Source organism: Raphanus sativus, chromosome 6 (assembly GCF_000801105.2).
Source record: "Raphanus sativus cultivar WK10039 chromosome 6, ASM80110v3, whole genome shotgun sequence".
In the NCBI taxonomy this organism is placed as follows: Eukaryota; Viridiplantae; Streptophyta; class Magnoliopsida; order Brassicales; family Brassicaceae; genus Raphanus; species Raphanus sativus.
In genome coordinates this window covers 18,208,416-18,225,255 of record NC_079516.1, presented here as the reverse complement: position 1 = coordinate 18,225,255, position 16,840 = coordinate 18,208,416, and the positions used below count along the sequence as shown (strand labels likewise).

Genomic DNA, 16,840 nt, shown 5'->3' with positions numbered 1-16,840 from the left:
CTATTTTAGCAAGAGAAAGAGAGATGCAACAAGAATATATCAATGCGAGAGCTGCTGAAACAGGGGACGGCGCTGAAACAGGGGAGGAGATCGACATGGTAGTAGAGCAAAATACTACTATCCCCCTTGAGGTTCCCATTGAGCTCCCTCTAGAGCCACAACAGAGCAAGAGAAGGGGTAGACCCCCGAAGTCCAAACAACGCGAGATTCGTGTCAGCCCAAAGGTCTTCAAAGGATCTAACTCTAGAAAACGCAATCTACAGGCAGCAAAAGGGGCAACAGCATCTCCAGCGAGGCAACCAAGTGGTCCCTCAAATCGACATGCTACTCGATTTAACGATCTAGGCAACACAGCAGCAAGCTCTAGTACAGCTGTACCTCCGAGACCGCCAGCAAAGATCTTCCCGGCAAGCAACAGACAACCGCGGGATTTTCCCCGGCAGTCGCCTCCTCTTCCTTAGCAATGCTAAGTTGGAACTGTTGTGGTTTAGGAAACCCCATAACAGTCCAACGTATCAAAGAGATCCGGAAGAAGATCTCACCAGATATAATTTTCCTTTCTGAAACTAAGAACGATGATGCCTTCGTACTCGACAAACTAGAGTTCTTGGAGTCAGATAACCACTTCTTGCTACCACCATCTAGACCGGGGAGCGGCGGACTTGCGTTATTCTGGAGGCCAGAGATTGATCTGCAGATACTAGTATCGTCCCAACATTATATTGATGCAGCTATCTCATATAAGGGGAAGACCTTCCATACCACCTTCATCTACGGAGAACCAGATGTTACTCAACGCTTTGCTTTCTGGAACCACGTCTCAGCGCTTACGGCTAACAGAGATACCCCTTGGCTACTAACGGGGGATTTCAACGAGATTATTGACAACTCAGAAAAAAGTGGAGGACCACTCAGGGCAGAAGGATCGTTTTCCACCTTTAGAAGCTTCCTTTCCAGCGGAGATTTGTTTGATCTCAAACACTCCGGGAATTTTCTATCATGGAGAGGCCGGAGAAACAAGCACCTGATCCACTGCAGGCTTGATAGAGCTATTGCAAACAGTGAATGGTCTGACCTCTTTCCGTCAGGGAGATGTCACTACCTAGAGTTCCGAGGATCTGACCACAGACCTATTGTCACATATGTCGATGCGACAAAGAAGAAGATGAGCAAGCTCTTCAGATACGACAGAAGGCTCAATAACGTCCCGGAGGTTAGAGATATCATCATGGAAACGTGGAACTCCATTCCTAATCTCTCTGTGGGAGAAAGACTCTCTAGAGTTCGATTTGCTATTTCCTCCTGGAGTAAAAGACAAGCTACAAACAGCAGTCTACGAATTGAGAAGCTAAAAGAAGAAGTGGAAACGGCTATGTCAAATACAGTGGAGAACGATATACTTATCTCTCGGCTCAATGGTGACCTGCTCAGAGCCTACAAAGATGAAGAGGATTTTTGGAAACAGAGGAGCAGATTAATGTGGCTTGCAGCGGGTGATAGAAACTCAGGCTATTTTCATGCAATCTGTAAAGGCAAACGAGCAAGAAACCGCATTACTGTTATTGAAAACTCTCTTGGAAATGTTTTGTTTGAAGAACCACAAATTGTTCAAGAAATAACATCCTACTTTCAGAGTATATTCACCTCGGAGACGGGCTCAGAACAGCCTCTCGAACCAGCAACCATAGTCGAACAGGCCATCTCTCCATGTATCTCAGCCGACACAAATGAGCTGCTTATCAGTATACCGACAGAGGAGGAGGTTAGGAGAGCTATGTTCTCTATCCACCCGGATAAAGCTCCCGGACCTGACGGTTTCTCGGCATCCTTCTTCCAAGCAAACTGGACTACCGTCGGCTCTATTATCACCAAAGAGACGCAGGAATTCTTCAGGACAGGCGCTCTCCCGGAACAGATAAATGATACACATGTCAGACTCATTCCGAAAGTACCGAGCCCGAAACTGGTTTCAGACTATAGACCCATTGCCCTATGTAATGTGGTTTATAAACTGATATCAAAGATCCTCACGCTGAGATTGAAGCCGATCCTCAACGGGATCATCTCGGAAACACAGTCTGCGTTCGTACCTGGGAGAGCCATTTCCGACAATGTTCTCATCACACATGAGACATTACACTACCTCAAGACCTCCAACGCGGTGAAGAAGTGCTCTATGGCGGTGAAAACTGACATGAGCAAGGCTTATGATCGGTTGGAATGGAGCTTCATTCAGCTTGTTCTCGAGAGACTGGGCTTTCATAGTATCTGGGTGGCGAGAATTATGGCTTGTATCCGGACAGTTTCCTACTCTTATCTCGTGAATGACTCGGTCCACGGATCAGTCCTACCTACGAGAGGGATCAGGCAGGGTGACCCGCTCTCACCATACCTCTTTATCCTTTGTAGCGAGGTTTTATCGGGCCTTTGTAGGAGAGCTCAACAAGCGGGCCTTTTATCTGGAATCAGAGTCGCTAGAGGATCCCCTCGTGTTAACCACCTGCTCTTTGCAGATGACACGATGTTCTTTTTGGGAGTGGACGACTTGAGCTGCGATACACTACAACGGATACTACAACAGTACAAAGCAGCCTCGGGGCAAACCATTAACCCGGCAAAATCAGCAATCACTTTCTCTGCTAAAACAACCCAGGAGACTCGAGCTAGAGTCAAATCTCGCCTTGGTATAGCAAAAGAAGGTGGAGTTGGGAAGTATCTCGGACTCCCCGAGCACTTCGGACGTCGGAAAAAAGATTTGTTCACTTCCATTGTTGACAGAATTCGACAGCAAGCTAGCAGCTGGTCTAACCGTTTTCTATCAAGTGCCGGGAAGCTGACGATGCTAAAAGCTGTCTTGTCGGCCTCTCCGACACATGCCATGTCTTGCTTCGAGCTTCCGGTAAGCTTGTGCAAACGGATCCAATCCGTTCTCACCCGCTTCTGGTGGGACGGTAATGACAACAAGAGGAAGATGTGCATGACATCGTGGACAAAGCTCTCTAAACCAAAGAATATGGGAGGGCTCGGATTTCGCGACATACAGTTGTTCAACAAGGCACTGCTAGCAAAACAGGCCTGGCGAGTTCTTACCAATCCAGACTGCTTACTCTCTAGAGTTTTGAGGGGAAAATATTGCCATAAGTCTTCCTTCCTCACTGTCAATATCCCATCGTCTTGTTCTCATGGTTGGAGAGGGATCCTTCATGGACGGGACCTTCTCACTCCTAATATGGGGAAGGCGATAGGGGATGGAAACTCCACCAGAGTATGGAAGGATGCATGGATAAGAGCGGACACTCTCAGCTGTCCAATGGGTCCGGTGGCGGAGAAGGACCTTGATCTACACGTTTCTGACTTGATGTTACGAGACTCTGGTGACTGGAATAAGCAAAGGATAAGACAGCTCCTACCTGATTATGCTGAGGCGGTCTTCTGCATGAGACCCAGTCGTTTTGGTGCCACTGATAAATGGGTATGGAAGCTTAACAGCTCAGGGATTTACTCAACCAAGTCCGGTTATTTTGAGACAGTCAAGCAACAAGAACAAGAAGCTACGATGCGCAACTTTCAACAGAACATCCCTCAGCATCAGCATAGGCTTCACGATTTCAATTGGAACAAGAACATCTGGTCTATGAAAACAGAACCGAAGATACAAGTATTCTTGTGGAAGATAGTACAAGATGCTCTGCCTCTAGGAATGGCTCTACAGCGGCGAGGCTTGACGACACACCAAGTTACATGTGCGCGTTGCGGAGCTCCGGAGTCAGCTGAACATCTGTTCTTGCACTGCAGGTTTACAAAGAGAGTCTGGGACCAACTTCCTACAACAGCACTCCCTGCCATGGAACCAGAGGCTACTTTTGAACAATGCTTGGCGGCTTCGCATGAACTGACATGCCTTCCTCCAACTGGAGTAACGGTAAACATCTTTCCCTGGACATGTTGGTGCATATGGAGAGCTAGGAACCAACTGGTTTTTGAAAATAGAACCATAGAGGCAAAGGACATCATACACAGCTCCCTTAAGATGGCAAGAGACTGGCAGGAAGCGCAAACTACGATGGTACAACCGAAGCACAACCTTGCAGGGAGCAATACCTCAGGAAACCCATCTTCGAATGCTGCCACTCTGTTTACAGATGCAGCATGGAAAGCTCATGACAGAACTGCAGGATGTGGCTGGATCATTCAATTACCACAAGCGAGAGAGACTATACACGGCACATCGACGGAACTCTGTGTCGCATCACCTTTGATGGCGGAAGCTCTAGCAGTTCGTGAAGCCTTGCTTCATGCTCAGACCCTCCATCTCTCCAATATCTGCCTTAAATCAGATAACCAGGTGCTCATCAAAGCACTTATCTCGAAGCAGCATCCAGTGGAGCTCTACGGAATCAACTTGGATATCGAGAACCTATCTTCTTTATTTTCTGCTATTTCTTTCCATCATATCCCTAGGACTTTGAACTCTGCTGCAGATGCTTTGGCTAAATCTGCTTTGTATGCTTTGAACTTCTAGTTTGTTTCTTAATGAAATCGGTTGGGTTGACAAAAAAAAAAAAGATTCTACATGTGGCAATCTAATGATATGCCATTAATTTTTTTTTAAATCAATTATACTAGACTTTGACCTGCCCGACCGGGCGGGTATTTATTTTATATTTTAAACTTTTTGTTTATATTAAATTATATGTATTTGTAATATTTAATTATAAATTTATATTGAAAATTAATTTTTACACTTACAATAAAAATTATATTTATAAGTTTAATAAAATCTTCTTATATAAATTTTAAATATCCTAACTAAAATAATATAGAGGTGGATCATAATTCTTTCCAATTCTAAAATCTTAATATCTTTTAAAACAAATAAAATAAATTTATAAATACATAAAATATATAAAAATATTTTGAAATATTATTTCTATTAAAATAAATTTGTTAAAAAATAATTTTGCGATGTTGTTGTTTATTTCTATAGCTTGATCCGTGACCGTATAATTATTTTCCGTATAAATATTTGCTTTCATTTTAAATTTGTTCTTTAAACTAATGTATGATTATATATATATGAAAATTAAAATATATTACATAATTATGGAAAGAGGTTATCTACTTATTTATAGTATTAATGTACATTAAATTTAAGATTTATCATGAATTTGTTGTGGAATCAATTTAGAAAATTATGCATTAAATTAGGAAAAGACAAAATCCTTAATATTAGATTTATTAATTACTTCAATGGCATTAGGTTGTAAATATTTTAAAAGTCTTAGGGTTAGTTTTAAAGTGTACTTCTATTTTAATAAGATAGATAACTGAAATTTTAATTTTTCTTTTAAAAGAAACTCAGTGGATTTCTACCACTAATATTTCTTTAGAAACTAAGCATATGTAATATGATAAGAAAGAACTAGAAATACAAAATCAAGTGGAAGTAGTTTGATAGTTTAGGTTGAGCTATTAATTTTTTTCAGCAATCAAATCTTCAATTTATATAGTCCAAAAGTATTTTAGTAACATAAAAGCCAGTAAATATTCCAAATAAACCTTATACAGTATGAAACAATCTATGCATGGTAGCATCAAAAGCCTTAGAGCAGCTGCAATGGTGAACTTCACCAATGAATCCTTAGCAATATTTTAGTAATTTTTTTTTTTTTGGTTTTTGTTTGAATAGTTAAAGATTCGAATCAAAACTAGTTGTCCAATGGTGTTCCCGAAGATGGAATCCTTAGGAATTAAAAGAAATTTTTTTATTAAAAGAACAAAATGTAGCAGGAAAGTTTGATGTTTAAAACGCACAACTTACTCAGTCAAGAACAAGATTTAGAGAATTTTTCATGGGCTAACGAAGACCTGAAAATTCTCTGCAGTCTGTTGCAACTTCTGCGCGGACTCCTTCTCACCAAGCGTTACCAAACATATCAATAACGACTTGAGCTCTCTCTTTCCTTCTTCTGTCATGTGCATACCCTTCAAATGATCAACAAGAGTCATCTCCTCATCCGCACTGCACTTACACAACAATTTGATTCATTATTAATTTACATCTTCTGCTCATCAAAAGAAAACGCCATCAACTTTCATAAGAATGTATCTACATACCTGCCAGCGCGGATCTTCCCGCTCTTTCTCTGGCGCCTCAAGTCTCTTGCCTTAGTTGCTGTGCTTGAGGTGACTGAAGCAGCATAACCTCTCCTTGTCCTGCAATAATATTATAGTTATGCAATCTAAGATCAGCCAAGAAAAGTTCGACGTTGATAAAGGCTGAGAAAGCAAGACACGCTAAAAAAATGTACCCCAAAGTATAGGCGCTCATTCCACTCAGGTTGATACTCGCTTCTAAAGCTGTGTCGTCGTGAAGATTAATGACTGACCGCTCCTCGGACTTGAGCTTTGCTGCAAGCAGAAATCGTCTCTGACGAACAGCTAGATACTGATATACATACACACACACCTATTACAGATAACTGTTCGAGACAAAGGAGCATATCCAGTCTCTGTAAGAATCATCTTTCACAAAGCCACCATTGCGCCTCTACACACAATCAGATCACCATCTCCTCCACGGCCGCTGCTGCAGCCGATATCCATGACGTCGCTCCCCGGAGAATCTTGAGGAGAAACTCCACGAACTCCCCAGGTGCGCCCCTAACCCACGTGAAGCAGCTCCACGCCCAGATCATCCGGCGAAACCTCCACCAAGACCTAACCATCGCGCCGAAGCTAATCTCCGCTCTCACTCTCTGCCGCCAACTGACTCTAGCCGTCAGGGTTTTCAACCAAGTCCAGCGACCCAACACCCATCTCCGCAATTCGATGATCAGGGCTAACGCGCTAAACTCTCACCCCCACGGAATCTACGCCGATAATTTCACCTACCCTTTTCTCCTCAAGGCCTGTTCGGGCCAATCGTGGCTCCCTGTGGTGGAGATGATACATACCCACATCGAAAACGTTATCCAAGCTAATCTATATCCAATAATCTAGCGGAGAAGGCTTCGATTTACCTATATAAATCCGACGGATTCAAAATCGTCTTCTCGTCGCCTTTTACTTGAGAGCTATTTTTTTTTCTCGCATTCGGTCGAGAATGATTGATTTTTTTTTTTGCTATACGAAACACAATACCCCGCATACCCAATCAAACCATGACACGTACTCACGGACTCAATCCTTAAATCCCTTCCCGACGGATCAATCCTTAGCTCTGTTACGAAATTTAATTTTATTTAATTAAAACTAACCTAAGATTTACCGCTAAGGATTTCCTATCATCCCCCATTGTGGGTGGTCTTAGTTAGGCTGTTTGAGATGTGCATTTGTAGTCATTGACTCATTCGAGGAGAGTAACGATTTCTAACAGCGAGAAGTTTCTTTCTCTAGAACACTCCTGTCTCTCTCTCTATATACAGATACATCTATTATATATATATATTTGTGTATGATGACAGATCACTTTATTCTCTCCCTTTGAATTGAGCCTCTAAAAGGACATGAACCTCCTCGTGATCCTCCTTGTGTCCACAACCTAACATTTTATTCCCCTTTTCATTTACCTTCTTCATTCTCTCTTTCTCTCCAAACCCTAATTTCACAAACCCTCAAAATCATTGAATATATTTTTTAAATAAATATCCAGCATATACACATCATCTGAAACTTGAAGCGACCACAAATTCTTCTTGATTCCTTGATCATCTATTTAAAGCCATAAAAACATTATTATATATTTTCCTTACATACACACACATATAGAGAACTTATTAACGATACACATGGCTTCCTCATCAGAACTAAGCCTGGATTGCAAGCCAAAAAGCTACTCTATGCTTTTGAAATCATTTGGGGATAATTTTCAGAGCGATCAAACCACACAGAAGCTTGAAGATCTTCTTTCTCGGCTCGAACAGGAACGCCTCAAGATCGATGCTTTCAAGCGCGAGCTTCCCCTTTGCATGCAGCTCCTTAGCAATGGTACATATATCCAGTTACCAATAATTACATATAGTCATGTGCACATATACGGTATAATATGAATTTAAAACCTTTCATTTGCCACAAATTAATAAATGAGTTAAAACAAGAACAAAAACCTAACGAATAAAATCAATATTTTGTAATACGTCTAGAAGAGTTTTTGAATTTCTTTTACCTTTTCAAAAGATCTTTGTCCATTAATTTAGGAATTGAACTCATAAAAATCAGAGCTTGCTTTTGAATTCTTTGAATCCCAAAACTTTTGCTAATTCCTCCCATCACTGAAATCAAAAATTTAACTAAAGTAATTTTAAAGGTTATAAGGTTCGTGTTAGTTACATCTTTAACTTTATGTTTCAAATGACTAATATCTTTCTTCAGCTGTGGAAGCTTACAAACAACAGCTAGAAGCATATAGGGAAAATAATAATAACAGCAACCAAAGTGTTGTCGCAAAACCGGTTCTTGAAGAGTTCATAGTTCATACCCTTAAGAAACCAACCTGAAAAGGAGAACAACAAAGGGAATAATTGGATGACGACTGCTCAGCTTTGGAGCCAACCTGAAACCAAACCAAAAAACATTGATCCAACTACAGATCAGTCTCCCAAAGACGAGCTTGCTAGTAGTCCAAAACTCGGACATTTTGATGTGAAACAAAGAAATGGTGGTGGGACTTTTCTTCCATTCTCGAAGGAAAACACTTTGCCTGAATTAGCTTTATCTACGGAGGTCAAAAGAGTCTCCCCAACCAATGAACTTACTAATGACCACGACGGTAATGGTGAGATCATGATCAACGGTAGTAATAACAACAACAATAATAATTCTTCGACAACAAGTCAAAGTAATAGAAAGGCACGACGTTGCTGGTCGCCTGATTTGCACCGGCGATTTGTCCAAGCTCTTCAAATGCTAGGTGGTTCTCAAGGTATAAATGAGTACAGTTATTATATTTATGTTTCAGTTTCATGTAGGTTTACCAGGGATAGTTTCACATAACCATCGACTATAGTCACAATTATTAATATTTTAGAACGTTTTTAGATACGTCAAACAAATCCGTATGGTACAGGGTACATATACAACTCCATATTTATATTTAGGAGTCTAATAGAATCTAAGTTTTGCTTTGGATTTTGTTCTAATATTTAAGTGAACAATATATAGTATGGAATTGGATAAGTTTGCCAATTGGATAAGTTTGCCTTGGTTTAATCTACTGGTATTCATTTACCAATTAGCAGTCAGTCATATATATTGTTTGAAATAAATTAACAAGTTTAAGTCGGAGTTTATTTTTGCAGTGGCTACACCTAAACAGATAAGGGAACTTATGAAAGTTGATGGCTTGACCAACGATGAAGTCAAAAGTCATCTCCAGGTAAACTACATCACAAGCCACCACAATATGCTTACTTTTTATAAGCTTTAATTATTTAAAATTACTTTCAAACAGAAGTATCGGCTTCACACAAGAAGACCAAGCCCAAGCCCACAAACATCAGGTGGGCAAGGTCCTCACTTAGTGGTCCTAGGTGGCATATGGGTCCCACCAGAGTACACCACCACCCACGGCGGCAGTCCAACTCTCTACCACCACCAAATTCAACACCATCAAGGCAACGCGGCGACGCAGCCTCCACCACACTTCTGCTCCTCTCAAGAATTCTACACAGCTCGTCCTCCACAGCAACAGCTCCATCACCACCACTTCCAGACGTGTAACGGCTCAACCGGGGATGGCTCCGCGTCCACAGATTCAGCTCATCATCAGTTAACAGACAGTGTCGCCGATGAAGGAAAATCACCAGAGAGTGGTGGCGGAGAAAGAAAAGGATTGGCTGCACTTAGGGAAGAAAGTGGCGATCAGAGCAATATTAATGGAAGTGAAATAACTCTCAAATTCTAAACTTTTTTCTACGCGATTAATTTTATTAGAGGGAATGAATCTAGGGCTAGGGGTTTCGGGTGGCTAGGTGACTAAATTCAAATTGCTTCAGGTCTTTCTATATAGTTCTCAGTAGAAAATGAATTGTAGGAAGCAGCGAGTGCTTTATATATTTCGATATTATTACGAATTCTCATAATTGATCTTGTTTGAAATAACGTCAGTTAATTATTAAATTATTACGACATTTTTGTACTTACACAAATACAACGCCGGATCTACCACAAAAAAATAGATCCGGAACACTTTTTTGTTTGTCGCACAAAACTAAAACATTTTATATATTAAAATAAAAGTCATAACTTTAATTCATGTGTAATTTTTAAGTTGGACATACTCAAAAGTTATGTTATATTTATTCTCATTATTACTGTAACTTACTATAATACTCCATATATTTATAACTTTAATAAAACAAAAACCTACCGACTCTGTTGAAAAAATCTAACCAAATCTTACCAAAAAGTTTAAATATTTTTTTTTAAAAGTTAATACATTAACTATTTTCATGATTAGCATTATAATATTATTATAAATTAATGTTAATTAAAATAAAATTATATGTTGTATTTTATAAACTTTATTATAGTCTATATTGTTTTAAATTATAAATTAATGTTAAATAAAATAAAATTATATGCTGTATTTTATAAACTTTATTATAGTCTATACTGTTTTAAATTAGATATGCTATATGGAATAAATGTTATTATAAAATATATATAATACATATATATATATATATATATATATTAGTAAAGTAATCTAATTTCTTTTTAAAAATTTATTTCATTTAAATAAATAAATAAATATCATCCATTGTTAAAATGAGTTAAAATTTGTAAATCATGTAATATTTTTTACAAGAAAAAAGTTCTTAACATATATTTTTTTGTAACTCACATAAATATATTTTCTAATAATTATATATCATTATTTTATTTATTTTGAATCTCCCAGCAATATATTAAAAAAATTAGTTATTTACACAGTATAAATTTAATAACTAACCTTTAATTTATGTGTTATTTAAAATATGCTATTAGAAATTTTGAAATTTTAATATTCATTACAAATATTAATAAAAAATAATTTAACAACTTTATTGTTTATTTACAATTATAACAATATTTTTGAAAATACCAAAAAATCACCAAATTTTCAAATATTGTTATTATAAATTAATGCATGAATTTAGTAACAAAAATATTTAAAAGTCATATAATCTTCAAACCTAAAAATAGTTATGTAATTTTCCAAATGTGTTGACTAAATATACAATTTTAAAAATAAATATTCCAATCACATAATTATATATTCCAAATTTTAGAAAAGATAAAATGATAGGTCCTAAATTATAAGCAGAGATAAGAAGCATACTCTCCTTGGCATCCCCCTCGTAGTTGCCGATTGTAGAAGGCTTAATGATCATTGTAGCTTTTGTCTTCATCCTGATAGATGTGATGTTTTCATGCTTCTTTCCGTGGAGGTGCTTGTTTCGAAAGCTTGGGAACATAACACAAATATTGTATGCCCTTTTCTCTGACATCACATACTTTGCCTCCTCCTTGAATCTTTTGTGATGATCTTGGAGTAGCTCAAGGTGAGAGATGCACTTTCCATGTGGCCTCTTGAAAGAGTGGGAAACGATATTAGGTGCGACACCATCATTCACCATAGTGAGAAGCCTTAGATCTTCTTCAACTGTGTCCACAATTTTTGTTGGCTGCAGAGGCAAAAAAAAAACAGAGTTCTGCACATGCTCGATTCAAAGTTGCAACCTTTTACCAAACAAAAGCCACCACACATCGATGATGTTATGTTTCTGTTGAGGCATCAGTTTTGAATAGGTTATTACAGTGTAAATTGGTTAATACTGAAAGAAGGTAGTAAATATATGAGACATAAACCACTTTAAAAAGATATATACAGAAAAGGTTAAAAAGTCTTATGGCATTAAACTTAAAAGCTAAAAGAAGAAAAACATCATCATGTCAGATTTAAACAAACATCAAGATAGATGATGTACTCAATAGCCATAAGTTTCTAGAATTAAAATCTCATCATTTCAAAAGAAAAGTAAGACCATTGACTAATGTCTAAAACCCAATAACATTATCATCAGTCTTGGAAGTTTGTTGGATCAATGAAAATCTCAACAGCTGAATAAGAAAAATGATCTCTTCACTCACGAAGTAACTCTCATTCTTTTTCTTTGTATAAGGAAACAAATCTAACGAAAACGAATGATGTTCACCATTAGTACATAATCATTTTACAGAATTGAGCACATTGTAGCTGCTCCATAGCAGAAGTTGGAATGATTGACAGTTCAGCCAAATTTTTCTTTGGAAATTTAATTAACACAAGCTTTCCTTGAATAACCATTTTTCAATCTTGAAACCCTCCCCAAAAACTTGTTGACATCTATTTTCTGAAAAAAAAAAAAAATACACACATCATATCACTTACAAACTATGTATTTTACTTCAATAAATCATTTTTTTTTCTATTTATTGTGCTTTGATACATGTTTAATTGAAACACTTGATTTTAGCATTTTATTGGTGATTTGTAATTTTTTCGTTTGCAGTTCTTACCATTTTTTATAGGAAATATGAACAAATTAGATTATTTAAGGGGTGTATTCAATTGAGTTTTAGGTGATTTGTATTAAAATGATAAATTCAACTGTTATTCATACATGAATTTTAAAAATTCATTTAAGATCCACTGTAATTAAACTTGACATTTCATAAAATATTCTGAATTTTTTTGCTATTGATAACATTTTAAGTTGTGAGATTTTAAAGTTTCTTAGTATTTCACGTAGTTATCAATCATTTTTTTCTTATTCTACAAAAATACTTGAGTCTTAATATAATAGATGACCAATAAAAATCATAAATACTTAACTCTATGAGAAACTTTATAATTTGATATGCGAGTTATTATTTATATATATATATATATATATATATATATATATATAATATATATATATATATATATATATATAATTTAGGTCGATCATGATAGACATATTATATTCTTAAGTATATTTAAAATTCCTAAACTATTCAATTTTACTATGACCAGCATCGATTATAAAAATATGCTGCGGTTTTTATTAAACAATGTTTATCTTTACTTTGAAAAATATTATAAATAAAGATAAATATATATTAATTTAGATGCAGCTATATAGTTTCTTGATAATGGTAAAAATGTGAGAAAATTAACTAATATTTATAATATTTAGTTACATCTTTTAATACAATTCAAAACCTAACATAAATTTACCAATCTTTTTATATAGTAAGAGTTTGAATTTCTTTGAATACCAATAGTTATCTCACCTAAAACCATGTACACAAATTTATAGTAACACTATAATAATTAAATACATAAATATATAAATTTATAATGACTATGAAATAAAATTTAATTCATGATTTTCAAATCCAAATGAATTTTAAATAGTATTTTTAAATGAAGATATTTTTTTGCTGTTTAGTTTTTTTCTGAATTAACTAAAATCTTCTATAAGAGAATCTGATACATGTTTTGAAAGCGGATCAAAGTCTCTTATAGAAGTTAATTCATGATTTTCAAATCCAAACGAATTTTTAAATAGTATTTTAAATAAATATTTTTTGTTGTTTAGTATTTTTTCCTGAATTAGCTAAAATCGACTGTAGAATTAAATCTATTTAATTCCTAAAACTGAATAATACATTATTTAATTAATATTTATAATTCATTAATAAAAGATTTAAAAAATAATCAAAATTTCTTAAACTCATTTCTCTTAGCTTTTAAGATATCAATGATTTTTTTAAAAAGGATTACATGTAAAAATGTTAATAATCTAAAAAAGTCTTTCAAGAACTTAGAAATTCTAAATCAGCAAGCTAATTTTAACTCTTTTTTTCTCTTATAAAATAAAATTTATGGTTTCTTGCATGATACGCAGAAATAATATTTTTTTTAAAATATAAATATTTTTATTACATTTAGTTTTAATTTCATTAGTTTTAAAAGAGTATAAAGTAATATTTTATAATATTCTATTTATTTCTAATTTTCTAATTTTTTATTCAAATTAGTTTAATTTAGTAAATTAATTTTAATTTTTCGCAATAATAATTTTTATATTATTTCTCTCTGAGAATAAATTTAATATTTTTTTGTTGGTTTTAGTTAAAAATATTTAATGTATAAATGATACTTACTAACTAATGACTCGAATGCTAATCAATCAATTAAAAACTTTACAAAAAATTCTAATAATCTTAAAAATCTTTTAAGAATTTAACAATTATAAAATCAGCAAGGTAGTCTTAACTCTCTTTTTCTCTTATAATATACAATACAAACTATATAAATTAATAATATTGAGACTATGGTATTTTATTAATTTATAGAGCTATTAATTTACAAAAATTTATTTTTTAGATTTTACCATATATATTAACTAAATTTTATAAAATTAATTTTATTATTTTATTTTTATTATTTGGTGTATATAAAATATGTTTCATAACATTTAATTTTTCTTTTGGATATAATTTTACTAAATATTAACAGAATTTATTAAAATGTTAAGAACTACATAGATAATTATACTGTGAATATAAAATAAATAATACAATTGTTTGTTTGTGCTTATATAAACTATATGTATAAATTATTAATTAATAATTTTAGTAGGATTATATATTCACATAAAAGTTTTAAAAAAAAATTATATCTTATCGATTCATATCATATTTTGAACCTGTCCAATTCGAAATCAAATAAATTTATTAATTTATTGTGTTTATTAGTTTATCCACTATTAATTTATAGAGTTTATGTTCTGAAAATGAAACCATATCTGCAATGACTTCTTGACTTAGCAAACCGACCCTTAGACCCAACTCCATCCAACGTTTGAATAAATCTTCCTCATTGAAACGAAGAACAGAAATTGGTGACCTTCCTCCTCCCTGCAGCAACATGACTCCGGTTCTCGTTGCGTTTGGTGTTTTCATCGCAATCGCCACTTTGGTAAGAATATAATCATCGATGTTTATACTTTGGACCCTTACTGTTCTCCCTAACATGTTAGATACTTGCTTAGAGTTTGAGTTGACTTTATATTTCTTTGTACTAACAGAACATGATTTGGGTTGTCATTGACCTGTTCATGTTTTTGACAAAGTATCTTTTTTTACTTTGTGTAATGGATTAGCAGGTGATATGTTCCCTTCATCGTTGGTGCACCAAGTTCCTGAAGGTCACGTTGGAGCGTATTGGAGAGGTGGTGCGCTTCTAAAGATCGTTACAGAGCCAGGTTTTCATCTGAAGCTGCCTTTCATAACCCACTACGAGCCTGTTCAAGTTACTCTCCAAACAGATCAAGTGAGTTTTATACCATCAAAAGGCAAAAGCTTGGGTCTGTTCAGATTCTTCCTTTAAAAAAAAAACTAATTACTGTGCCTTTAGGTGAAGGATATACCATGTGGTACCAAAGGAGGTGTCATGGTTACCTTTGAGAAGATTGAAGTAAGACCCTGAGATTATTTCTTGTTTTACTGCTTACAGTTGTTGATCTTAATTCACATGTAGTGACCAGAATTAAATGATCTTTTAGGTGTAAGGATTATGTCTATGACACTTTACTCAACTATGGTGTGGACTATGACAATGCATGGATATATGACAAGATTCATCATGAGATCAACCAGTTTTGCAGCTCTCATTCCCTTCAGCAAGTCTACATTGACATCTTTGACCAGGTCCTTGAGTGTGTATATATAATGGAACATTTCAACTTTAATTTTTATGGTTTGGAAGCTCTGATATTCAGTTCGAATAGATATAATCGACTGGTTCACAATAGCTTACTACTTTTGGGTAACTGTTTACATTGTGTCTGGTAACTCATTCAATTAAATGTGTGTTTAGATTGATGAGAGAATGAAAGAGGCTCTTCAGGCTGATTGCACACGTTATGCTCCAGGTATTGAAATCATTAGCGTGCGTGTCACAAAGCAGAAGATCCCAGCAAGTGTAAGACGTAACTTTGAGCAGATGGAAGAGCAACGCACTAAGGTACATTCTGTAATGAATGATAGAGAGGTAGCTATCTGTTTACCAATACAGAATGGTTTAAGAGACTGTTGGAACTGGATGATTTTTGAAGGTGTTGATTGCTATTGAGAAACAAAGGGTTGCTGAGAAAGAGGCAGAGACAAAGAAAATACTGGCCATTAGTGAAGCCGAGAAGAACGCCAACGTTAGCAAGATTCTGATGCAACAGAAGTTAACTGAGAAAGACAGCTCACGGAGAGAAGCAGACATCGAGAATCAGATGTATCTTGATCGTCAAAAGAGTCTCGCCGATGCAGATTACTACCGGTAATAGCCAGTCTAAAGAACATATAACAAGAGAGTAAATGTATGATTTTTACTTTTCACTGCTCTGATCAATGTCTCAGTGTACTGAAAGAAGCTGAGGCAAACAAGTTGAAGCTCACTCCTGAATTTCTCGAACTTAAATTCATCAATGCCATTGCTCATAACACCAAAATGTTCTTTGGGAACAAGGTTTTGCTCTACACTATCTCATATCTTAACTCTCAACGTTTATTTCTGTGTTTCAAATGAAGTGTATATATTTATACTCTGCAGGTACCTAACATGGTATTGGATCAAAGGCTGCTTGGGAACTTCTTGGATTATTCGACAAAAGACAAATCTAGTGATGGAAACTTAGAAATGGCAACTAGTGATACATAGACATATCACATATCCAGTCCCCAAAAACCAAAACTTCTTTGTATTGTTGCTGTTGGACGCTTTTTTTGTGGAGATCATTTTCCTGAACCTAATCTCCTTATAAACAATGTT

The 16,840-nt window shown here is 35.4% G+C and overlaps 2 protein-coding genes and 1 pseudogene across 3 annotated transcripts; 2 read left to right on the top strand and 1 right to left on the bottom strand.

Annotated features, from left to right (window-relative positions):
- Nucleotides 1-5,747: 5,747 nt before the first annotated feature.
- LOC108863528 (elongator complex protein 1-like) lies at nt 5,748-7,303 on the bottom strand. 2 transcript variants are annotated; one of them, XM_056990062.1, is made up of 4 exons: nt 7,023-7,303; nt 6,312-6,934; nt 6,118-6,216; nt 5,748-6,022 (listed from the first exon to the last, which is right to left on the bottom strand). In XM_056990062.1, exons 2-4 carry the CDS (start codon nt 6,329-6,331, stop codon nt 5,851-5,853), a joined length of 291 nt encoding a protein of 96 aa, XP_056846042.1. In that variant the 5' UTR covers nt 6,332-6,934; nt 7,023-7,303; the 3' UTR covers nt 5,748-5,850. The 2 variants fall into 2 exon arrangements, with proteins under 2 accessions (XP_056846042.1, XP_018493485.2); XM_018637983.2 differs by having other exon boundaries at nt 6,312-7,303.
- Nucleotides 7,304-7,517: 214 nt separating this feature from the next.
- Nucleotides 7,518-10,129, top strand: LOC108809016 (myb family transcription factor EFM-like). Its single transcript, XM_056988561.1, is given in 5 exon segments — nt 7,518-7,989; nt 8,374-8,471; nt 8,473-8,923; nt 9,300-9,376; nt 9,452-10,129. Coding segments are annotated over 5 exon segments (1,278 nt in total). The 5' UTR covers nt 7,518-7,790; the 3' UTR covers nt 9,905-10,129.
- Nucleotides 10,130-15,086: 4,957 nt separating this feature from the next.
- Nucleotides 15,087-16,820, top strand: LOC108807980 (uncharacterized; annotated as a pseudogene).
- Nucleotides 16,821-16,840: the final 20 nt, after the last annotated feature.